Source organism: Malaclemys terrapin, chromosome 4, assembly GCF_027887155.1.
Source record: "Malaclemys terrapin pileata isolate rMalTer1 chromosome 4, rMalTer1.hap1, whole genome shotgun sequence".
NCBI lineage: Eukaryota > Metazoa > Chordata > Testudines > Emydidae > Malaclemys > Malaclemys terrapin.
In genome coordinates this window covers 54,753,542-54,779,181 of record NC_071508.1, presented here as the reverse complement: position 1 = coordinate 54,779,181, position 25,640 = coordinate 54,753,542, and the positions used below count along the sequence as shown (strand labels likewise).

Below are 25,640 nucleotides of genomic sequence, written 5' to 3'. Positions count from 1 at the left end.
GCAGCTGTTACAGGAGGCACTATAGACAGCTGCAGTCCACAGGGCCCTGGGCTGGAACTGTCTCTAGTGGGCAGGCTCGGGTTCCCCCAAACCTCCCAATTGACCTGGACTGTGGGTTTTTCCAGAGGGGACGGTCTCTGGGCTGTTCCCCAACCCACATGGTGAATCTCTGAGACAAGAAAATCCACCAATAAGCACAGGACCCACCAAGATAGAGGAGGAACTTTGTCACACAGCTTATAGATAATGTAATTGTGGCAATGTTCATAATAGATGTTGTAAGGTAATGGCAGCCAGAGCACATTAAAGAGCATTCATATGTGCATGTCAAAGCAGGCCCAAAGAGTATTCTGGCTGTCCTGTCCTATTGGTAATCAGACTGCTGATTTGTTGCTACATTGAGATATTTGGGATTCAGTTATTTTAAAATGCCCTGGGCCTTGCATATATTCCCCAGTATCCTTTGTAGAGTCTGTCCTCACAATTACAGTTTCTACTATAATTTGTTTTAAAAGTCTCCTTGAGCCACGTGACCAAGTGTTCTGGATTTATAGCAGTCAGCTCTGCAGGTCAGGAAGATGCAAAGTAAGGGGGTCTGATTCTGATCTGACATATCCTAGTCTAAATCCACATTGAAGCCACTGAAATAAATGGTTTCAGAATATCAGGCACAAGGATGTTATACTGTGCTAATGTTTGGTCGCCACCTACATTTATTCAAGTGATTTTGGACTGTGTATGAGATGGATGACTGCTTTGCTGGCAAATATTTTTATTGGTCTATGAGCCACAGTTGTTCGTCTGTAACTAATACTGTTAGTATTGCAAATCTGAGCTCTTACAGTCCCCACAGAGAAAGTGGAAAGAGGAAATTCTCTGCGAGACTCTTCTGGTTATCTTACTGCAAAGCTGGAAAAGATTAGAAGCTGCAGTTTATGAACCACAGCGGGGAACTAACATGCCTATGGACCAGGGCTCAAGAGCAGATCCCATCTAAGGCTTTTTTCCTTTCGAAACGTAGTACTCCACACTACAGATGCTGATCCTTTTTCTCCTTCAAAAGCAGGCTTTAAGGATTATACGCAGGTAAAAGTCTCTAACTTGGTTCTCAACTGCTGTAGCTGTGGAGCAGATATGCTGTGCCTTGCATGTACTTTGTTATATTAATTCATCCTTAAACACTAAACTCCTAGGGCCAGATTCTCAACTAGGGTAAATTGGTATAGCTGCACTGAAGTTGAGCTACACCAATCCATACCACTGGGAATCTTGTCGTGGGTACTATATGATAGTGCAGAGATTTTGTGGTTCTCATCCATGTGCTCTGAAAGTTCCTCCCAGAATACATGCAGCCGTCTGGTTTCTCCCTAGAAGATGGTGATATTGGGCTGTACTGGGGTAGGATGACAGGTAAAATGCATGAGCGGGGCATAATGCTGCTTTAGTGTGATTTCAGTGCAGGTGTCTGGCTAAGTTGCTGCTGAGTTGCTCTTTTGGCTTTTAGTGGGGTAGGTGTTCTGGGATCCAAAGCCTATGTAATACATGCAGTCTTCCCCACTCACTCACATCTACATGCCAAACAGAGCATCCCCCCTGAATCGCCATCTGTGGTTCTCCAGCCACAGCAGAGAGAGAGCATTCCCTAACCACCCTCCCCAGCTCCCTGCTTGGAAAACTGTACTTTGTCTCCATCTTCTGCAAATGGGGTTGGGCACCCGAAGCCCCTGAGCCTGATGGCAGTCCTGAGCAGGAAGCAGAAAAGGAGGGTCTGGGAATGTATGGATGGGGGGGAATATGTGATCAGAATTGGGGGAAGGAAGCAGGATGATGCCCCACATGCCTGACTTCACAGAGACACTGTAAAATCCAGAGGACGCCAAGGATGGGTGCAGCCCAAAAGCAAGCATAGGAAGGTGGGTGTTGATGATATCTGGGGTCCCGTAGAAACCTGTCCCCCAAAGAAAGGAAGTGTGTGTTGGTGCCAGTACATACCAAATAATTCACTGAGGTACCCATACGTTTCCTTTTAGCTCCTTCTCTGCCCTGTTTCCCCTGCCTCTTTCTTTCCCACTCCTACTCTTGTTTCCCTTAAGCTTCTGTACATGGCTGCTGCTTTCCCTCCAATCTCCCCTTTAATGGACACTGGAGCAGTTTTCCCTACCAGCTGTAATTTGCCCATTCACTGTGATGTAAGAATTATGAATTATCAGTTTGGTTTTTGTCCTGACTGTACTGTGGACATGCGATGCACAATGTGTTGTACAGTAAACGCCCCTGGCATTTACCAAGACTTAGTCACTTGGTATATGTTACACTTGAGTCTTTTTAGTGCAAAGAAATGCAAAAGGCAGTGATGAAAACGTATTCAGTGCTCCATGACTGACTCGTTTCCTTAGAATAATTCTTTCTCCCAAAATAGGAAAGAGACTGATACACTCCATTCCCTGTGTAAATGACAGAGGCATCTGTATGCAGTTTTTCTTTCCACCATGCCATTCTTCACTCTTTTCTCACTGTGAGGCTGGCTTGCTCAGTTTGACTCGGCTTCCCGTTTGCCACGTCTGAGGGGCTGAGCAGCAGAACATTCTGTGCTGCCTCACAATTCCGTGGGGCTGCCTTACAGAGCATCGCAGAATGAAGAATTACAGCCACCTGCGGAAACTCATCAGCGCTTAAGCTCCAAGGTACCGCATTCCTCACAGCTTTTCCAAAGAGGCTGATTATTTTACCATGACTTTTTACTGTGGACCAATCATTTTGTTGCCAATGAGACCATTCTGCAGATAAATATACTGTGGATTTACCATGTGTTAACTCAGCAATCCTGTACATAAAGCTCAAGGAAATGGGAAACAAAAGAGAGCTTGTAAAGGGAGCTGATCTGCAAGCACGGACTGTGGTTAGGAATAGTTTTTGCCAACAGTTTAACAGTTAATGTGACAGTATACAGTCACAGGGCCTGATCCAGCTCCTGTTAGAGTCAAAGGTAGTCTTCCCATTGCCAACAGTGGAAATTGGATCAGCCACATATGGATAAAGGAAACTTCCTCCCCTTGGCTTCCAATAGAGGCCTCTTTAAAGGGCAGTCTTCTCCTTCATGACAAATAGCAAAAGGAACAAATCAAAAGGACTCCACCCGGTACAGTCCAGAATGCCTGTGCATTCCCCTCCTGCACAAAGTCCAGTTGTTTGTAAAAATGCTACACTGCAGACTGACTGTTCTCCATGGTCCATGGCACCGGCGGGAGTGTGGCATGGGATGGAGCTGAGATCCAAAAGGCACTAGAGTTTGGGGAAATGCAGAGACTAAGTTTATAAACCTGTGGAACCAGCCCAACTGCATGGAGGATCATCACCTCCAGGGCACCCCCTTGTGGCATTAGGTGGCCCAATAAGAAGCCCCTTGCCTCAATTTCCCTTTTCCAGGCACTTCCATCATATGTGAGACGATTGCTCCTCTTGGGATGCCCACCTGCAGCAGGCCATGGCACAACTGGTGATCTGCCTCAGTTTCCTCCTTCTGGAATCCCAATAACTCTACACAAGCTTTCCACATATCACTAGTCCTTTGTGGGATTCATGTATTACAAGAGCCCCACAACCATAGTCCACAATCCCCCCCAACACAGCCCAAACAGTACGTTCTCTCTTCCATGTCCCAGCAGTCCTTCAACACACCCCGTATAGCTCCAGCATCTCTCACCATGATCCAGCTTGTCTCTGGAGGAATGGCTCTGGCCTCTCTTGCCACACCTCACCCCAGCTTCTCCAGCTGAGGTGCTTCCCCACGCTGTTTCCTTCTCAGGGCAGGTTCTAGCTTTCACCTGGGGATATCAGCGGCCTCACTGTGCCATCATTCCCCAGCCCTCTCTGGCCTTCTGGCTTCAGCACTCCAGCTCAGAGAGCCAGCACATGTCTCTCTCTGCTGCCCTCAGCCTTTAGCCCTCTCTGGCTCAGGGAATTTTACTGACTGCTTTTCTCTTTCTCCAGCCTGATCGGGCTCCACTGCTCAACCAGGGAACTCTCATTGCTCTCTCCTGCAGGGGCTCCCCTCCTGCAGCTCTCAGCCCAGCTCAGCTCTTCCTTTGGATTCTGGCTTCTCTGCGCTCCCTCGCTTTTGGGCTGTCTCTCATTTTTATCTCTGAGGGGCAGCCCCACTCTCTTCATTACACCAAAGTGGGGCTCACCTGGACTGGAACAGGAGAGCTGGACCCAATTTCATTTAAGGGGCCAGCCACCCTATTACAGAGGGATTCTTCTTAGCTTGGCAGCAGCACTGCTATCCCACAGCCATAGCTGCACCCCAGGACCAGTAACTCTACTGCCATTGGCTGCCAGCTCCCGCTTCCCCTTGATTACCTTAGAGAGGGGAGTCACAGAATACACAGTCACCGTTAGTGCTGCTTTAGGCAGCATTAACTGTCCACCGACATCTTTCAGCTTGCCTGCAATCTGGGTAGTGAGGGGGAAGTGGTTATCCACCAGCCCTTCCTACCTATTCCTGACCCCACTCATTTCTTCTGCATGGTGCAGGGGAAAAAGGAGGGGCAAAGGTGGCTATACAGAGTGGGCAGGGACCCACTTCTGTGTATAAACGGTCCCACTGACTGTTCTTTTTGCAAATTGGCTTCTTTCTGCACCATCCAGCAAGGAGAGCATATGGACTAAAAATGATAATTATTCAAGGCTTGAAAAGTGAATGAGACCTGAGAGGATCAAATTCCTCCCAGAACTTCCCTGGATTACACCAAGGAGGAATTTGGCCTGAGTTCCTCTTTCTGTAGAGGGCTCACATCAGAGGATCTTGCTCTGGTCTGTGTCACTTTGGTAACACTGTGCCCTCTTTTTTCCTCTCAAAATACTCTTGGCACCTATTTCTAGCTTTCATATTTCAGATAAACATTGCACTGTCCTTTACTCCTTGGATTTAATTGGGTTTGAACCATTCCATGTTGCTTAAATTCATGAAAAAAGAAAATGAACGTTTATCTACTGACAGATGGGCTCATTTCTGCTCTGGGCTTTGGATACTATACAAGCCAATGCAATAACATTCATTTTGACAGGAAAGCGTATGTTTAACCACTGTCTAATGTATTTGGGTATTTTGAAGTCTGTTAATCCATTCTGAAATGCTTCCTTGACCCCATACTTGACTCATTGGCTTACAAGGAATTTTAATGTAGTAGCTACAGTCCAATTCACTGTGAGCAAGTAAAAAAGGCATTTTTTGAAGTTGACTTTTTATGATAAACATCATAACAATAACTAGAGCTGCATGATATTAAAAATCTCAGCTTTACAGATAATGGCATTTGGGTGCAATAGTTATTATTTTTCTTCCTGTGAAAGACACTGCATCAGTTTGACTGGAGATTCCCAGGTTCTCCTGTAGCATTTGTAACTTTAGATTTATATTGTACCTCACCCCAAAGCCTTTAACTCCATCAACTGTGTAGTTAATAGTGAGAAGTGTAAGGTTATGCATTTAGGGATAACTAACAAGAATTTTAGTTATAAGCTGGGGATGCATCGGTTGGAAGTAACGGAAGAGGAGAAGGACCTCGGAGTCCTGGTTGATCGCAGGGTGACTATGAGTCGGCAATGTGACGTGGCCGTAAAAAAAAGCTAATGCGGTCTTGGGATGCATTAGGCGTGGAATTTCTAGTAGGGATAGGGAGGTGCTGGTTCCGTTATACAAGGCACTGGTGAGACCTCATTTGGAATACTGTGTGCAGTTCTGGTCTCCCATGTTTAAAAAGGATGAAATCAAATTGGAACAGGTACAGAGAAGGGCCACTAGGATGATCCGAGGAATGGAAAACCTGTCGTATGAAAGGAGACTCAAGGAGCTCGGTTTGTTTACCTTAACGAAAAGAAGGCTGAGGGGAGATATGATTGCTCTCTTTAAATATATCAGAGGGATAAATATCAGGGAGGGAGAGGAATTATTTGAGCTCAGTACTAATGTGGACACTAGAACGAATGGATATAAACTGGCCGTTGGGAAGTTTAGGCTTGAAATTAGACGAAGGTTTCTAACCATCAGAGGGGTGAAGTTTTGGAATAGCCTTCCGAGGGAAACAGTGGGGGCAAAAGACCTCTCTGGCTTTAAGATCAAGCTTGATAAGTTTATGGAGGGGATGGTTTGATGGGATACAGTGATTTTAGTCAATAGGTCGTTAACAATGGTCAATGATGGGATAGTAAAAGTTACTACAGAGAATTTTTCCAGAAGGTCTGGCTAGAGAATCTTGCCTGCAATGCTCGGGGATCAACTGATCGCCATATTTGGGGTCGGGAAGGAATTTTCCTTCGGGGTAGATTGGCAGAGGCCCTGGAGGTTTTTCGCCTTCCTCCGCAGCATGGGGCAGGGGTCGCTTGCTGGAGGATTCTGAGCGACTAGAAGTCTTTAAATAATGATTTGGGAGTTCTACAGCTAAGTCAAGGGAGAGAATTCTTCCAGGAGTGGGTGGGTCAGGTTTTGTGGCCAGCATCAAGCGGGAGGTCAGACTAGATGATCATAATGGTCCCTTCTGACCTTAGAGTCTATGAGTCTATGAACTGTCTTTCATTTGAATCTAAAGATGTTGACTTTATGTAGTCAGTGGCTTCAATAATACTATGTACAATTAGATTCCATGCTTATGAGAAAATCATCTGTGGCTGCCAATTGAAACATTCTCTAGCAGCAGCCAGTCTTTCTAATTAAAACAATACTAAAATATTCAGTCTCGTGTGTGTGTGTGTATGTGTGTGTATGTATATGATTAACGGCACTGCCTAAAGTTTAAATACTGTATTTCAGTATCTTACATTATTGATGTAATATTTTTTTCCATGCACTTGATGCACATGTATGTGTGTGCGCGAGATATAGACATACTGCATGAAAAAACTAGTGCTAATGCAATGTTAAAGTAACAAAAAAAAATAAAAAATCAAGCACTTAACATTTAAAAATTTACAACTGTGGTTGAAAGCTCAGCCTGAACTCTGCCCTCCTATGCACAAGGAGACAGCATGATATAATGGTTAGACAATTGGACTGGGAGTCAGGTGGCATGGGTTGTAATCCTGGTTGTGCTGTAGACTTGTTGTCGCTTAATTTCTCTGTGCCTCAGTTTCCCCCTTGTAAAATAGGGATAATGATGCTTACGTTTTGTAAAATGCTTTAAAATTTGTAGATGAAAAGTCTTTTATCGGCACATATTATTATATTAATTATTAATATATTGTTATAACTTTATATAATTATACTGTAAATTGTCAATTAGTACAATGTATAATATAATACAAACTGAATTTCTTATGCACCCTTACGTGTAGTATTGCATTACAATATATACAGTGTAAAGATCAGGTTTGATTTTTAAGTCTCAGTGAGGTCTACCAATCAAACCCAGTTTGAAGAAAATCAGTTCAAAGGTTTAAGGTTATGAACATCTAACACTGAATTTTGAGAGTTTGAGACAGTCTTGAAGTTTGATTATCGCCATTTTGGAATGATCCTCTGATAACCATGAGACTGGAATGATTCTGAGCAGGGATAACCCAAAGTTCTAAGCTACATCACTGATATACTCATCTAAATAAATTATTGAAAAAAGTTTCAAATTGCCCATTTTCAGAAGTACATGATAACTAAAATGATTTTATCCAGGTCCCTCAGGGAGAAGTGTATTCATCCTGGGTGTACTGAGAAGGTGGATATCCGCAGCTCCTTAAACAGTAATCGTTATCTTTTATTATCAGACCATAAATCTAGACCACAAAATTTGTATCTGGATGTCCGCACTAAAGTTCACAAATGTTGGCCCATCTTTACCTTTAAGAGTTAGAATAATGCTTTCCCCATAAGTCGTGTTTAATGAATTAATTATTTGGACCTCTTTACATGTTACTGGCCAGATGTGTCCTCATGACCTATGGAGAATATTGATTTAGACAAAATTAAAAGAGAAAGAAGTATTTAATTGGGGAGTAGGAAGTATTTTTAGAGACGACTTTGAGAAGGCAATAGGAGTGGTGGGAAAAAATAGTGAACCGCACTCTTCTCCTTGCCTCATCGTTCACACGTTTATTTTGGCATTGTTGGGTTTAGATGCTATTCCCTCTTCACCTTCTCTGGCAAGAGACCACAGAGGTAAGGCAGTAAGTAATGAAGGTTGAAATACCTGTGGTTTAATGGTAGTGTGTTGAGAACTTTTCAGTGCTATTCATTTCACTCTGTGAGAGGCTGCTGTGGATGCGTAAAACCCACCGATATGTTTTAAAATAGATATCTGCCTTGGGTTTTAGACATCAATAAAATTTGCCCAGCTGTGGATGCTCAGAAGCAAGTCTTGTGAAATCTTTGCATTTTATTTAAAAAAAAAAAAAAAAAAAACTGCCGACATCATAGCCAAGATCTACTCCAAATACTTCCAGCTGCAGTCAAAGGGATGACTCATGCTGAAAGCTGAGGAGCTTTGCTATGACTCTTTCACTTGGTTCACATGATTTTTTTTTTTTAACATTCCTGTCTGTTTTTCCTTTCTTTAAAAAAAAAAAATGAGAAGGAGATTCACCCAAGGAAAATCCATACGAGGATGTGGAGCTAAAAGGCCGTCACGCAAGCCGAAAATCCCAGCAGCTCTCTGAGAATTCCCTAGATTCTTTGCACAGGATGTGGACTCCGCACGACAGGAAGTACACATCGCCTCCCCAGGTAATTCAGTACTTCTTAGAGTATAAGCCTTCATTTCTTACTGTGATTTAAGTTATTTTTAACCTTTTGCAAGAAAATCAACCAGGGCATAGCAGGAACAATAATTGTATCCAAGTGAGAAAGGGCATAAAGAAAAATAGTTTAGACAAACACTTCAAATAGTTGCTGTAAACACTTTAATGGCCGTAATCTAGATATTCTTCAGCATCAATTTAGGGTAAAGGTTTACTGTTACTTGGAACAATTCTGATAGTATTGAATATATTAATTGCTAATATTTAGAAATGCCAGTTCTGATCCAGCACCCGTTGCAGTCAATGAGAGTATTTCCACTGATTTTAATGGGAACTGAATCAGTCCCTAAACCCTTGTGATTACTGAGCCTTTCCCTACATCCATTCAAAATTCTCCACTGGGCTTTTAGAAAGGACGGAACAAAGAAGAAACACTTTTTCATCTTGTGCAAGTGTTATGTGGGGCTCACTGAGCAGTGAGGTAATTTATATTGTATTGTAAAATAGTTTTTATTACCAAATTTTGAAAAAAAACAAACACAATATTAAATGCATAATGAAGAGGGAGAAAGACAAAGTATCATACCTTTCCCCCCAAAAGCACAAAATTAAGAAAAAGGAAAAGCGTGAATGCCTACATTCTGGACCTGACTTGGCTAGAACTGTGTGAACTGTTCACAGCACAGTGCAAAGGCCTGGAAGTCGGAGAGGTCTGCATTTTGTGGAGAATTTCCGAGAGTAGTCCAATTTTGTGTGAAAATTGTGAAATTATATTGGGTTTTTGTTCAATATAGGAGAATTTTCACTCAAAAATGGTCCTAGTCTCAAGCACAAATGTAGATTTTAAAATACACCTCTACCCTGATATAATGCTGTCCTCAGGAGCCAAAAAATCTTACCGCGTTATATCGAACTTACTTTGATCCACCAGAGCGTGCAGCCCCACGCCCCCCCCAACCTCCCCCCGGAGCGCTGCTTTACCATGTTATATCTGAATTTGTGTTATATCGGCCATGTTATATTGGGGTAGAGGTGTATATGTATATCTAATGTTAAAATAATATGCATGTATTACTTTGACATTCAAAATTTCATTTTGGTCAAGATGTATTTTTTCATTGAATCAAGCAGACATTCACATCGGTTTCATGAAAAGGTCACATAAAGCCACATTTCCATCTTGTGAAATGGCCTCGAACCAAACTGGGACTATTTCATCACTAAATTAAATTTTTGGGATCTTTTTGGCACCATGGTCCATAAAACTTTCGTAGTGCCAGCATTTACAGTTCACATGATGCTTCAATTATAAAACAGGAACACTGGCAAAAAAGGAGGACTAAATAAGGCCAGCAAAGGGTCACTGAAAAGGCAATGACAGATGTTGAATGAGTAAGAAGGCAGAGGAGAAAAAAATTGTAGCTGCAACAGAGATGAAAGAGTTACCACAGATGATGATTTACTTGTATTATGGTAGCATCTCAAGGCTCCAAATGAATCATAGAATATCAGGGTTGGAAGGGACCCCAGGAGGTCATCTAGTCCAACCCCCTGCTCAAAGCAGGGCCAATCTCCAACTTTTTGTGTGTGTGTGTGTGTGTGTGTGTGTGTGTGTGTGCCCCAGATCCCTAAATGGCCCCCTCAAGGATTGAGCTCACAACCCTGGATTTAGCAAGCCAGTGCTCAAATCACTGAGCTATCCCTGCCCCCTACTGTGCTTGGCACTGGAACAGATACATAGTAAGACACAGTCCTTGCCCTCAGGAGTGTGCAGCCTAAATAGACGAAACAAACAAAGGATGGGAGAAAGGAAGGATTATTCTCCCCGTTTTACAGGTGGGAAGGTGAGGCACAGATTGATTAAGTGACTTGCCCAAGGTCACACAGGGAGTCTTTAGTTGCAAAACCAGTAATTGAACTCAGATCCCCAGAGTCCTAACCTACTCCTAGGCACAAGACTGTCCATCCACTGATAACTTCTTTCTGATGTAGGACCAGAAATTTGAATTAAATAGTGTCATAGCTATGGTGTCATTTTGCCTAGATATAAAGCAAGTAGGTGGCTACTGTAGCTCATCCATGAACCTGTAGGATTCTTCAGTGATTCGAAGTAGAAAAGTCACCGTCTCCTGACGAACAGTCACTTTAGCTACTGTTCATCACCCAGTTTTTCCAGTGCTAGCAGCATAGCTGGTATTCCCTTAAAATCATGCATCATGATGAACAATATGGAAGAGATCAGGACGTCAGCAAGCTTTGGACAATCATCTCCCGGCTGAATTCCTTTCACTAAGCTGAACACTGTTGATGATTTTTCTGGCTTGAGGACTTGTGGTTACCAGAGACCTCAAACGCTGGTCTGCGGTCCTTCTGAATCCTACTGTGGTTTTGATCATCTTTCCAATTTGTTTTTTTAATATTTGAAGGATTCAAATTTAAAAAAGAAAATGTTTTATTGATGTCATTGTGTCTGTGACACAAATCCCATGTATACCTATCAGCAAAAAACCATGCTTAAGCATATAGAATATGCAGCTCCTGGAGTTCTTTAAAGAATAATGCTTGCTGCAGGAATATGAGACCGTAAATCTAGACCCCAAAAGTGATGGTTTGGGCTGTAATTAGTTAATCTGTTTGTTGGAGCAAGTAGACTTCTTACTGTAGCATGTTAGTAGCTAGTAGTGTTAATAGTAAGATTAATAAATATCACATAATAGCATCTTTCATCTGAGCATCTGATAGCACTCTAGAAACCTTGATTAGGCCTCTTAAAATATCTGAGGTAGGCACAGTAATTATCCTGATGCAGGTAGGTAAACTGAGACATGGAGAGATTAAGGAAGTGGCGTTTGCCCACATTTAAACAGTGGCTGGGCTGGAAAAAGAACACAGAAACCTTGGCTCCCAGTCCACTGCGTTAACCCCGGGCAGCAGTACAATACGTTGCTGCCACACAATACAAAATACTGTTAAGAATCCTAGAATTGTTCATGCCTATTGCTTAATCGATGTAGTGAGACTCAGCCTTCCCACAGTGATCAACTAAGCAGATTCATGTTCTGAAGAGATTTTCAGAAGATTCATGAACTGAGATGGAGGAAAAACTAGGTTTCAAGTTCTTGAAATGATTGAGATTGCCTTGCCCTATACAGTAAAGACTATGTTACAGAAATACAGAAGGCCTGATTTCCCCACAACAGTGACACACCATTGACATCAGTGGAGTTACTCCTGATTTACAGGAGTGTAAGGGAAGGGAGAATCAGACCCACTGTGTCAGTGCTCTGATGTCAGCCATACTTCTATACTAGGGTACAATATTAACATGCGCACTTTATTAAATTGTCTGACCTGCACCCCACAATGTTTGTGGACGTTTAGGGCCCTGACTCAAAATCCACAGGAGTCAATGCAAGATTTTCTGTTGACTTCAGTGCACTTTGGATCAGGTCCTAGATGCCGATCCAGATCTGATCATTTTGATTTGGACTCTTCTGTGCTTAAAACCATTGTACCTGTTGTAGAGAGGATGCTCGCCTGGCAAAAAATGTTTGTATTGCCATAACATGTTCACAAAGAGCCTTTTCCAGCTCTCTTTGAAGTCAGTTGAGAGTCTTTTCATTGACTTTGGAGAGAGATAGAACAGACCTCAACACAGCGGGCCTTTGCCACCATGGCTTCATGTCTGTAATAGGTGCTTCTCCAACAAATAGGATGACAAGTTGTTCATGTTTTTGCAGCTGCCTTCAAAGCCCAGCAGCCAGTCCCTGCGCATTGGGAACTGGTCTGAGAGGAAAAGCCATCGCTTACCACGACTACCCAAGCGACACAGCCATGATGACATGCTGCTTCTGGCTCAGCTTGGTATCCCCTCCTCCCCTTCCAGTCTGAATGAGGACAGTCTGAGCACCACAAGTGAGCTGCTGACCACACGCAGGGCTAGGAGGATCCCTAAGGTAATGGCCACTATAGTATTGTTCAAATTATGCATCAGTCACAAGGGTCCAGCCTTGGTTTCACTTTCACTAAGGCAAGTGTGTGTGAGTTGTCACAAGAACAGATCCTCAGCCCTGCTCTGGCCGTGTGAAGCAGTCCTTTGGTTGGCTTAACTGGCCCCTTAAAGATTCCCTCTGCACTGGGGAATGCTCTGAGGATGTGCAGCCACAGTAGTGGCTGCTATTCCACCCCACCTCATGCCCTGGGCCTAAGGGATGTGCCTGAGGAAAAGGAGATATGATCGAGGCATCCCAGCCCCACTGTGATCTCAGCTGCTGGAATGGCCTCTTGGGAACTATGGGCTTGCTATCTTAAGTTAGAACAGCCTGCAGACTGTTCTGATATGTGTTGAGTGTCTGGGCAGGTGCAGATTAGCCCCAGGATCTGGGGACACCAAAGATGGCTTAAATCTTCCCTTGTCCCAGTAACCAGTTTCGTGCTGTGCACAGCTCAGCCAGTCTGGAGGGTCTTGCTCAGTATGTCTGTACAGCATTTATCCATCAATTAAATCTGCTTTCCCTACAGAAAAAAATGTTGTGTCCAGATTTGAAATAGCCAGCAGAAGAGCTAGGAACTGTGGGGAGCAGAGGGAGATCTCAGTGTTTACACACATTTGCTGCATGCAGTGGAGCTGGGATGAGAGATCCTCCCGTGGAGGTGGGGTGGCTCTGCATTGCTCCCAGCTGGGCCTGGGCCTTCAATATGGCCCAAAATATTAAACATCCTTTTGCCAGCCTGACCTAGCTTGGTGTTTTATTCAGCTTTTCCACTGTTTAAAACAATCACGTGATTTTCTGAAAGTTTGTACTGTACCTCGCTCGAGGAGTCTGAACTTGTAACTGTTGATCTGCCGCTATTTATAATGTTCAGTACGCAGCTTAAGCTTTTTGCTTCTTTGTTTTGTTTATTACAACTGTTCCCAAGGCAATCTCCACTGACCTAACATGGGCCCTATGCTTGACTCACTTGTCATTGACTCACTTGTCATTACAGATACAAAATAAAAATGAATTAAATTTGAACTCTTTCAGCCAAATAAAAAGTTTCAAATGTCAAGTGGGAAATGAAATAATTGTCTGGTACAATAGTGTCAAGGAGGAGAGAATAGCCAACATGTTTATTTTTAGCCTGTGAACAATGCTAGTTTTTATTGTACATTTCACTCTTTCCTGTTCTATAAAGGAGTGTTTTTTAAAGGATGTAGCTATAAATATTGTGTGGACAGAAGAGGAACATTTTTATATTTCTGAAATTCTGCCTAAGCAGGAAGCAAACTAAAATGAAGGCAACTAATTATATGCCCTTAAATAATTATATCAGGACCAGATTATGATACTCTAACTCACATTGAGTATAATACCTTACTGCAGGAGTAAGATGGTACTCAATGGGACTTCAGTGGCACTACCCCTGGAGTAAGTTACGACTCAATGTAAGTAAAAGCGGCAAAATTTGGACCTTTAATTTTGTGCCTCTTTCTTCCATTTGTTTCTCTGATTTAAAGGGATAGTGTCATCTTGAAAATTACCATTGTTGCCAACTCTCACAATTGTACTGCAAGTCTCACAATAGTTGATGTTTTCTTAAAGCCTCAGCTCCTGGCATCGTGTGATTATGGGAGAACCTCAACTTCCATTAAAAGAAAAAATTAGTTTCTAGCACTGGTGGAGAAAAGCTTGAAAATGTGACTCCCAAAGACACAGAAACTAAAAGGCAAAAATAAATAAATAAACAACTATCTTTTTTTAAATGTCATGATTTTTAAGTCAGTCTCATGGTTTTAGGGTGGTCTGACATAGGATTTTTGAAGAGGTGGGTTTGGCAATTCTAGAGACTACTTGTGGAGTAAGGTACTACACAACATGAGTAAAAGCTGCAGAATTTGTCCCTTTAATTTTGTACCTCTCTTTCCTCCTTTTTGTTTCTCTAGTGAAAGGGACTTGAAAATCATAACTGGGAAATCACATTTCCATCTGAAAGTTGTGTACCTCCTATTATAACAAGTACCACCCAAGGTGACCTGAACTGACTAAAATCGATCAGCGAGAAATTGTTTGTTCCTCTGCTTTCTGGACAGTGCTTTGTGTGAAGTCAGTTTCGCTGTGCTCTTGATGGTCAATGGCACTGATTCTCAGAGCTACCTCACTGGGCCTTAATGTAACTGAGAATCTGCCACCCAGCATGGGGACATCACTCTGATACGCTGCTCTATGGGGAGTTCACATCCATGCTCTTCCCCAGGCGTTGTAAAAGGGTCTTCGCTACCAACAGCAAAACTAAAACCGAAGGCATGTGCACAGAGAGGAAGGGGAAGGGAAAAGATGAGCGGGGCCCACATGTGTTTGGTGCTGTTGATTTCCTCTTGTGGCCAATAGTCCTTTCTAAATATCAGCAAAGGAGCAGGCAGAACGAAGTCTTAGCTTTTGCAATTTTTTCTTTTTCCTTGATTTTCTTTTGTTCTTTTTTTTTCTTTCTTTCTTTTCTTTTTTTTTTTTTTTTTTTTTTTTTTAAAGCTTCATGATTCAGGAATTAACAAGAACTCAGAATACAGCGTCCTGTTTAAAGGGTGCTTGGTCAGGAATTTGAATTTTTAGAAATTAGTCAATTTAAGGAATTTCATATTAACATAGTACCTTGGAATGGTCTAACTCCTCTCTTGCCCTCCCCTGGCAACCCCTGTGCTAATTAAATAGAGTCTGAACCAGTAGAGCTACGGACTCAGGCTCCATTTAGGGAGAGAATATGCGCGTTCAGGTCCCGCATCAGGCCTTTTGCTCAGATTCAGTGTTGACACTGCTGTTAGAGGCATCACTGCTCAGAGGAGTCATTAAGCTGAAGTCCCCCATGCCGGCCTCCATTGCTTTGGCCTTAGAGGTAGAAGCTAAAGAACCCTTGAATAGACTGAGGGAAAACTGCAGGAGTTCTGATCCCCACTCTCTCAGTAAAACAGCTTCTAATATCCAGAGTTGTGGGGCAGCTATAGCTCTGTGCAGGACAGCTGCTGCCTTTGTACATGCAGTGCTTGGGCCCGCTGAAGTCAATGGGAATCTTTCTGTTGACTTCTGTGGGCTTTGGATCAGTACACTAGGCACTGCGCTCCCAGTATTTAACTCCTGAGGAGAAAGTCCCTGGAACTGCCTTTAGACTGGAAGGTGCTGTGTAAAGTGGTGAAGGGGAGTAGGTAACGACAGCATGCCCACTCATTGCTGGCATCAGTAGACTTGTTGAACTGCCTCCCTGGGATGTCTGTCTTGTATTTAGGTGAGATTTCCTGGAGTGGCTTCGGCCAATCAAGATTTCATTACTCTCATGCTGTTTGTAGTTGTACAGCTTCTAGGCCAATAAAACCAGGAATGAGACCGCAAGCAGAGCAGCTCCAAGTGGATTTCAGTTCATCCTTACAAGCACAAATTGTACATAGGTTAGTGAGCAGCAGTAAAGGGAAAGCATTAAATACCTGTTTGTTAGACAACAAGTAATGTCTTGCCTAGAAACAATTGATTCTGGGCCTAATTCTGCTCACATTTACACCTGTATAAATGAGGTCGGTAGTGTCACCACATCAGAGTTGCTGAGATCAGAATCTGAACAATGATGAAAATAAAATTTGACATCAACACTGGGTACAAATCTTTCTTATAGTATTCATAACAAAGTAGAACAGCATGATCTCTCTAGCAGATTGAGTATAGGAGTTAGTGACTCCTGAGCTCCAGTCTGTGCTATGTTACTGACTTTCTATGAGGCGTTGAGCAAATTGCTTAATCTCACTATGTCTCCATTTCCTTTCCTGTAATATGGGGATAATATCTACCTTTGTCAATCATGTTGAGATCCTGCAATCCAAATGCAACTTATATTGACTCACGGGGTATTGTGAAGATTTCAAAGAGTTTTACAGACATTAAGCAATTAAAGTACTGTTTAAGTGCTAATTATTAATTATAACTTCTGTATCAAAGGAACTGGGGAGACAAGGTGGATAAGGTAATATCTTTTATTGTACCAGCTTCTGTTGGTGAGAGACAAGCTTTTGAGCTTACACAGAGCACTTCTTCAGGTCTGAGAAAGGTACTCAGAACATCTCTGCAGTCATAGGACAAAAAACGGGGCTTAGTGGGTTTCAGATTGTTGTAATAAGCCATAATTCCAGTGTCTTTATTAAGTACATGATTTTTAGTGTCTAGCAAAGTTATGAATTTAAGCTCCCAGGCTCATCTTTTGAGGGTATTATGGACATTTCCTTTAAGGATGAGGACTGAGAGGTCAGATATGGAGTGATCGCTTTATGAAAAGTGTTAGCCCACAGGTGATATGGTGTTTTTGTCATTCATCATTTTCCTATGTGAGTTCATTCAGTGACTGTCTGGATTCACCCACATAGTTGTTTACTGGGCCATTTAGTGCACTGGATGGAGCACACCACATGTTGTGATAGGCACATGTAGGACCCATCAGTCTTGAATTGTGTGTTGTGGGGGATATTTGATCATTGTAGCAATGGAGGTATGCCTACAGGTTTGGCATCTGTTCTTGTGGGGTCTGGTGCTGCTTCAAGTTGGTGTGTTGGGAGCTTGCTTCTAATTATGAGCTTTGTGAGGTTGGGGGCATTGTTTGATGGCCAGGAGATGGGGGTTTGGGAAAGAGTTATTTCAGGATGTGGTCCCCATTGAGTATGGGCTGTAATTGTCTAATGATACTCCATATGAATTCCAGTGTGGTATAATATGTAACAACAAGGGGCATGTGGTCGAAAGGTTTTAATTCTGTATTGAAGCAGATGGCCCATTCTATGATAGAATCATAGACTTGTAGGGCTGGAAGGGACCTCAAGAGGTCATCTAGTCCAGTCCCTTGCACACAGGGCAGGGCTTAGTATTATCTATTATGATCTCCTTCTCTGGTGGAGTGTCCTTGTTTGGTGAAGGTGGTTTTAAGTGTGTTAAAGTATATATCCCTGACTTTCTCCTCAGAGCATGTTCTGTCGTTTCTGTCCATCTGTCGCTTGGCTGTAGGTAACCAATTTCTTGGTGTGTTTGGGGAGATTATGGGATCTGTGAAGGTAGGTTTGGTGATCTCTGGGTTTCTTGTATAGAGTTGTCTGTAGAGTTCCATTGCTGATTGTGGTGTCCAGGAAATAGATGCTGGTGTGGGAGTGTTCTAGAGAGAGTTTGATGGTAAGTGGGAACCATTTTGCTGAGTGGTTTGAGCTACCTAGTGAATGTTTTGCAGCCAGCCTGTGTCTCTTGTATTTTGAACAGACTGACATTCTAACAAACAGTTCTTGTCAAGGTTAGCCCTGCTAATGAAGAAGTCTTAAGTATGCTTTACCAAGGGTTAAATTCTGCTTTGATTAGCAGTGGGAATTTGGAACCTGACATTGAAAAGCTTTTACAGGTGAGGGTAAGACTGGAGAAGGTAGTTATAGCACCGCTGAAGGTCAATAAACACAACACAACTTTTTGGCAAAACCCTATGGGCCATATCCTCAGCTGGTGTAATTAGGCACTAAAGTCAATGGAACTATGCTGATTTACACTAGCTAAGGATCTGGCCCTGTATAGCAAAATATTTCACAGAATCGGAATCAAATTACATAGGCCTTAGTGGAGCAAATGATGTCCCTGATTCAGGAAGGGGCTTTACCCCTAGATAAAGGAGAAAAGGTATGTTTTCAGCTGAGATTGGAAATAAGATGGAGAATCATTGAGGAGGAGAGAGACAGGAAGGCAGTTCCAGATGGCAGAGGACAAAGCTGTCATGCCAGTAGTGGCCAGATTATGTGGCGGGTCAGAAGGAAATAAATGAAGATACATAAAAGATTTCTAAAGAGAAAAATGTTTACACTTGCTGTTTATTTGTCATCTTGTGACAGTGTATTCTAATGTGTAACCCTCCTGGTTTCTTTTTTGCAGCTTGTACAAAGGATCAATTCTATCTATAGTGCAAAAAGAGGGAAAAAAAGATTGAAGAAGCTTTTGGTGTCCAATATTGAGACAGCATCACTGCGAGGTATAACACAAATCTCTTGGTCTAATGAGACAATACAGTACTTTATCCATGTGAATATGATAGGAATTGAGTATCAGAGGGGTAGCCGTGTTAGTCTGGATCTGTAAAAAGCAACAAAGAGTCCTGTGGCACCTTATAGACTAACAGATGTATTGGAGCATAAGCTTTCGTGGGTTAATACCCACTTCGTCAGACGCTGAGGAAGTGGGTATTCACCCACGAAAGCTTATGCTCCAATACATTTGTTAGTCTATAAGGTGCCACAGGACTCTTTGTTGCTTTTTATGATAGGAATTGTTATCCAGCCTTCTGCAGATATTCCCCTCTTTGATCCACCGTGTATATTTTTCTGTGATATCCTACACTTGCTCTGTTTGCAATGTCCCAATGACTACAGTGGAAGTTCTGTGTCCTGAAAAGGGAAAAATTGGGTGGCTTAAAACTAACTGGGGCTCAGATCCCACACCAAGGTCCGTCCCACCAACACCAACCCGTGGCTAAACTGCTCACTCTAGCTCAGAGGTCTGCAACCTTTCAGAAGTGGTGTGCCGAGTCTTCGTTTATTCACTCTAATTTAAGGTTCTGCGTGCCCGTAATACATTTTAACGTTTTTAGAAGGTCTCTTTCTATAAGTCTATAATATATAATGAAACTGTTGTCTGTAAAGTAAATAAGGTTTTTAATATGTTTAAGAAGCTTCATTTAAAATTAAATTAAAATCCAGAGCCCCCTAGACTGATGGCCAGGACCTGGGCAGTGTGAGTGCCACTGAAAATCAGCTCGCATGCCGCCTTCGGCACCCGTGCCATAGGTTGCCTACCCTGGTCTAGCCCATTAGCCCTTAATTAACTTCTACCGGATTTTGCATTTTTAGATGTTATACAAAATTCACAGTCTTGTTCCTGCAATTCATTCATGCTTTTTCCTGGTGCAAAATTGTGGACTTAATTCACTGTGTGCTCAAGATTACGCCTGCAAAAACACTGGCCCAGTTAGCAAATCTTGTTTATATTTGTTAAGAGAAGGAGTTCAGAAATTTTTCCATTCTGAGGATCTGTGTAAGTGTATGTGCGCACATGCAGATGTGTGAATGTGCATGTGTGTCGTTTGAGCATTGTGGAATTTTCACATGAACACGGTTCAAAACTCCCTCTCAGATCAGGTCACATTTCACATGTTTGTCACGTACTATGCTCCATGTCCTGCCAGTTTGAGGTCTTGCACTAATGAAGCCCACAAGAGCCACCCTAGAGTTCCTTGATGCCATGCAACCTCCTTTCAAAAAGCTGAGAACAAGTGGAAGCGCTCAAATCATTTTTCAAAATGATGCATCCACCCATGTAGTTTTACACAAGGGGGGGATTCAGTGAAACAGGCTTTGCTGTAAAGGGGTCTAAACCTTTGTGCTTTCAGCTAGGCTGTGCCCTGAATCTCAAGCATAAGAATAATCCTATTCCAATTACCAGTCTCCACAAAGAGATCCTTGGAACCACTGATTCTGTGCAGTTTGAAACTCCAGCATAGGATGCGCTGATCGCAGGGCCAAGCATTGCACCTTAGCCAAAAAATAAACCTCTAAAAAAGTTGTCGTTTTGCCTTTAACAGACACCTCTTTATCTCTTTTGCAGATGAAAACAGTGAGAGTGAAAGTGACTCAGATGACAGGTTTAAAGGTGAGGGGTCAGTCCGCGTTAGCTTCCAGTCAGTCACACTTGCAGTCCCCATCAAAATAAATGCTCCTTTTATTGCATGATGTTTCTCTCCATGAGAGGGCATGAAATTTGATTTCCTCTTTGAAACCTGCTACTCATCACTACCTCCTGACTCCATTCACATTGGAAATGCAGGATCATGAACATGATGTAAATATTGGAAATCAGGTGCATGGTGAACTGTGCGGGTCTAATTGATTTTAGGGGAAGGAAAAGCCATGAAACATAATGAGGAACCTGCTTTGGTAATGCCTGATATGTTGGCACTTTCCTTCTAAGATGCACTTGTCTATGTGTGTGCACAGATATATGTCTGCAGACTCCAGATAGTAAAAACTACTATAAGGTGTGCATCAGGGAGACTAGCGTAGCATCTACATGCAGTATACTTGGCTCAAGCCTGAGGAATTACTCCCTCATTTTCAGGAGTACTGAAATTCAGACCAAACTATAAAAAGGAAGGAAAGCAGCAGGGTTCTTCCTCTGCACCAGCAATTGTTTCTATTGATTTTCTTTTTATTGATTTAAAATACCTCACATTATTAATCATAGGGGAAAAGAAAACAGTAGTGCAGAATTGTGGCTCTGAGCTGGGGAGTGGAATGCACAGTTTTGTGTGTGCCTCTGTAATGGAGCTGAAGCTGTTTTAGGTGCTATCAGTGTCCCGCTCTCTTTGGGAGAACTGAGCAGGCTGGTGGCTGGTAGGGCTCTCTGAGAAAAGAGCTTTCAATTCCAGGTGCTGGTGATGTGAGCATGTGCTGTGTGGTCAAAGCCAGATACTTCCCTGTCATCCTGTTTAATTTTAGCCCGAAGTTTGGATGCACTGTAACCTGCCTGCATGCCTAGAAGCCTCTGTGTAAAATGGAAACAGCATGTTAAACCTTATCAGTCGCACTGGCAGTACAGAGCATGGGACACATTTCATAATGTGCCTGTATTATATCTTTCTAATTGAAGAAGAAGTGTCTCTGGATAGTAAATGGCTTGTGGAACCATCCCCACTCTCTGAGTTATGTCAGGCTGAGTCCTGGCCCAGTTCCCGTGGCAGTAAGAGGCGCATTAGTCCCATGGAAATAGACTGTACATGGGAGTGAATGGTGTGGGGAGAGAACCGCTCCTGTTCTCTGGGCAGCTGTCAGTGAGCTATCACTGCCCTGAACAGTCTGATGCCTCTCTGCAGCAGAAACCACAGGACTTACTTGCACCCCAAGCTGTGGCTGGAGGAGAGACAGGAGTGTCGGGACTGGGCTCCTTCGTTACTTGAGGGAGCATTGGTGCCTCATGGGGGAGTTGGGAGCTTCTCCCCTCATTGTTGTGGGGGATCATCAGTCTGATAGGTCCATCTTAATAACTCATCACCATGAAGGCAGTTCTGCCTGCTGCGAAGACTGGGTTATGGGGTCATGGAGGCAGGTGGAGGAGACTGGACATAGCCATGTCTTTTTGCACACGTAGGGCCAAATTAGGTCGCCCGTGTGCAGGGATCCTGGGGTGGAGAGGTGAGCGTGAGGATGCAGAGAGCCCTTCCCACTTAGTGTCTGTGCACAGGAGGCTGTAGTATGGCTGTTTGCATTGCCCAAGCAATTTGGGGGCTGCTGCTAACATGCTAATGGAAGCATGTTAGGATCAGAGCGGGGTGTGGCCATGACTTCATCCCTGCCCTGCACATTACCTGGTGTCAGAAGGGCAGCCCTGTGGGGAACTCAAGCTACCCCTTTTCTAAATGCCTTTGGCCCCCAGGAGCTTGCTGCCTTGTGCCTTACATATTAGAGAGCCGTGGTGTGTTTCTTCAACACCACTAGGTGCCCAACACGCCACTCCCTACAGGTCAGCAGATGCATAATTTGGTTCACGTTAAATTCCTCGAGGATAATCAGCAGCAGTGGGATAAAAAGTACAGAAAATGTTGCAAATACTCTGAGGGTTGTAGCATCAAGCTGTGATCATTAAAGATTGACAGGCTGTGTTACTGGCCTTTCCTGATCTAGCCCAGGTCTGGGTCTGATCTGTTACCCTCACCAAGCCGGTTGACTTCAGTGCAGTTGCAGGCATATACACAAGAGCACAATTTAGCCCTATATGTGTAGAACAAACCAAACTTTGGCAGGGTTGAAGTTCTATGAACTGCAAATGATTCCACTAGCTTAGTGTTACATCATTTCAATTCTGGCAGAAGGCTTTGATTTATGGGTGGAATTAATAAGAGAGAGCACAGCATGAATGTCTACTTTTAAAGGGGAACATGTTTTGCACTAAGATCTTGACAAACATCAAGTCCTTTGTGAATGTCTGTGGCTTACATATCAGTTCCAGGTAACAATCTTTCTTTCTTTGTAAATGCTAGCTCATACCCAGCGTCTCGTCCACATCCAGTCAATGCTGAAGAGGGCTCCTAGTTACCGCACCCTGGAATTGGAACTGATTGAATGGCAGGAGCGTGAGCTATTTGAGTATTTTGTGGTGGTCTCTCTGAAAAAGAAACCTTCTAAAAATACTTATCTCCCAGAAGTGACATATCAATTTCCCAAGGTAAAGCAACAACCTACCTTGTTTGTGGTTACCTATTTTCAATGGCTAAGATCAATAAAAGGAGCAAGTAATAGGAATCTGCTTTTAAGCTGGGTCAATAGACCTGATCTCTGAATTTACCCAGAGCTTTCTGTTCTAAATTGCTTCTCATGTTGAGAGTGGGGAGAAAGAGGCTGGGCTCTTTCAGAAATGTTTTTCTTATTCTACAGCATATCCTTTCCCAGCACTGAAGAGTTTGGCCTAATTGTGAGCACTTAGTTGCTGAGTTTTAATTCAGTTTCCAAATATTTCATAGACATTTTAACCAGTCTGGCTGCACAGTATTAGGGTCTGATCCAAAGTCCATTGATGTTAGTGGATAGACTTTTAATGACCTCAGTGGGTTTTAGATCACACCCTAACAGTGGATGCTGAGTTTGAGGTAGGTTTGCATTTTGAAGTGCTGAGATGCACTGGTTTCACAAGGACATCAGATGACTCTGGGACAAAGTTGTTTCAGATGAATTTTTTAAAATGTTAGCCATTATTATTAGTTTTACTGTGGTAGCTCCTATATCCCCCATCATGGATGATGGCCCCATTCTGTTAGACACTGTACAAAAACAGAACAGGATGGTCCTTGCCCTAAGGGGCTAATTAGGAAACCTATTCTGAGACTGTTCATTACAAATGACTGACTTGCTCAAGCTGGAATCAAGTGAATCTGATTTCATCCACCACAGCTTGAAAGGCCCACCAAGCAGGTGCGTGAAGCAGAGGAGCGTCTCAAAGCCATCCCACAGTTCTGCTTTCCTGATGCCAAGGACTGGATCCCAGTATCCGAATACAACAGGTAAACCCTCCTGTATGTGTCTCTTGCTCAGTGTTGTTGGCGTGTACTGTCAGAGTGACAGAAATGCCCTTGCCCACGTAAGGAAGTAGTAGTTTTGAGACTTGGACATTTCACGTTTAGGAAGCTGTATTTAATTTTTGTTTAAGTTCCATAATATTTTTCCTCCTTGTTTTGCCTGATCCACAAACCTGTGTTGTTGGGGGGAAGCAGTTAGAAGGTTTATCGCAATGCCGAGTCCAAATGCAGAAATAGATCTGTGAAAAAGCTGAAAGACAGAAGCTGATTCTCCTCTGCCTGGCACCACGTGTAATCATTTACCCCTGGAAAAAGTGAGTGCCAGATGGATGTAAAACTCTGTGGGCCAGATCCTTAGCTGGCTGGAGTTGACATAGCTCCATGTGTTTCTGCGGAGCTACACCAATATACATCCGCTGGGGTTCTGGCCCTACCATGCTGATTGCACAGAGGTAAATGGCTACATGAGAGGCAAGCCAATGAAGAGCCAAGCCCACCTTCTCCTTTTCTCACAACAGAAACCTCCAAAATGTGTCCATCTTATTTTTCTGCTTCACAGGTTTGCAGATGGATGGACAGAGATGAATCATCCAAAATATGATATGGATTTTTAATGTGTGGAATGACATGTATGTCAGTAAAATAGGAGATTCTGTACAGTATGTCTTATATGTGCTTTTTGATTGTGATGTCACACCACATTAGCCTTGTGGCAGCACAACCTAAGTGAATTATCCCAGCCAACAAGCAAGTATGTAACATTTCATTGGCTTGCATGGCTCATGCCACATAAGGGTACAGTAACAGTAATGTGTTGGCTATAGCGTGGCTATGTTATTCAGTGCTCGGAAGTATACAAATGATGAGATATTAGAACCACTGAAGGAGCATTAGACCTCTGTATATTTTACTTGCTCCAGGAAGTGGGTAAGTAGAATTGTGCTATTCCCAGTTCAGACAGGGATATGTGTATCCAGGGTAAGAAAATTGCTAGGGTTCTTGTTGTGCTTTATGATGCCAGAGCAAAGCACTTTGAATGAGGGAGGAAAAAAGCTTAAATGGTCAGATATGGGCTAAAACACTGTCCCGATTCTCATTTACACTGCTAGTGCAGTCTAAAGGAGCCTTTGTGTAAATAAGAATCAGATGCTATATGCTTTTGTAGTGGAATGGCCAGGTCCTCAAGTGCTGTGTGGACACGTTTGTGCTCCACTGCTGCTAGAATCCAGCCATTGTTCTGACATGTTTCAACCATGGAGGGTTGCCCCAATGCAACGGAGATCTTCTGGTTATCTAGGGCTGGTGTAGAGGCTCAGTACCACTCCTCATCTTGGCTGCCAGCATCCTGGATGCCAGAGGAAAGAGGATGTGGTCGGGATATCTCTACAGTGCATGGATTCCCGGATCTGGTTTCAGATCCTTGGGACCATTTGAAACCAGCATAAGTCAGAGCAACCATACTTGGTGCACCCGGTAACCCCAGGATCAAGGAGTGTGAAGGTGAGCTTAGCATTCCCCCATGTCTTGTGCTGGGTGCTCTCTGGCTGTAGGTGAGAAGCTAGCTTTGGTTCTGCAAACCTCTCCTATATACTTAGGGTTCAAAAGGGAACAATGTGGTAGAAATCCTACCACCTGCATAGCCCAAAAAAACCTTCCAGAATGACTAGTTTGAAAAAGCAGCAGCTGTCTGTTGATGCTGTGTCCATTTCGAAATATGTATCTATCGTGGAAGCATCTCAAGGCACTTCGTCATAATCTATCCACTAATTGAAAAGAAGGCAAAACTAAATCTGTATTCAAAGGGTAGATTAACACCTCTT

At 43.0% G+C, this 25,640-nt stretch overlaps 1 protein-coding gene across 10 annotated transcripts in view; it reads left to right on the top strand.

The window, feature by feature from the left end:
* The window catches only part of DENND2B (DENN domain containing 2B), a 287,171-nt gene that overhangs the window by 195,092 nt on the left and 66,439 nt on the right, over nt 1-25,640 (top strand). For 8 of the 10 annotated variants that reach the window (XM_054025169.1, XM_054025165.1, XM_054025170.1 and 5 more), the window contains 6 exons: nt 8,559-8,710; nt 12,465-12,680; nt 18,636-18,732; nt 20,361-20,405; nt 22,789-22,973; nt 23,696-23,805. In XM_054025169.1, coding sequence (XP_053881144.1) covers nt 8,559-8,710; nt 12,465-12,680; nt 18,636-18,732; nt 20,361-20,405; nt 22,789-22,973; nt 23,696-23,805 — 805 coding nt within the window. The remainder of the gene's footprint in view (nt 1-8,558; nt 8,711-12,464; nt 12,681-18,635; nt 18,733-20,360; nt 20,406-22,788; nt 22,974-23,695; nt 23,806-25,640) is intronic. The other 2 variants (XM_054025172.1, XM_054025174.1) reach the window with 1 other exon arrangement.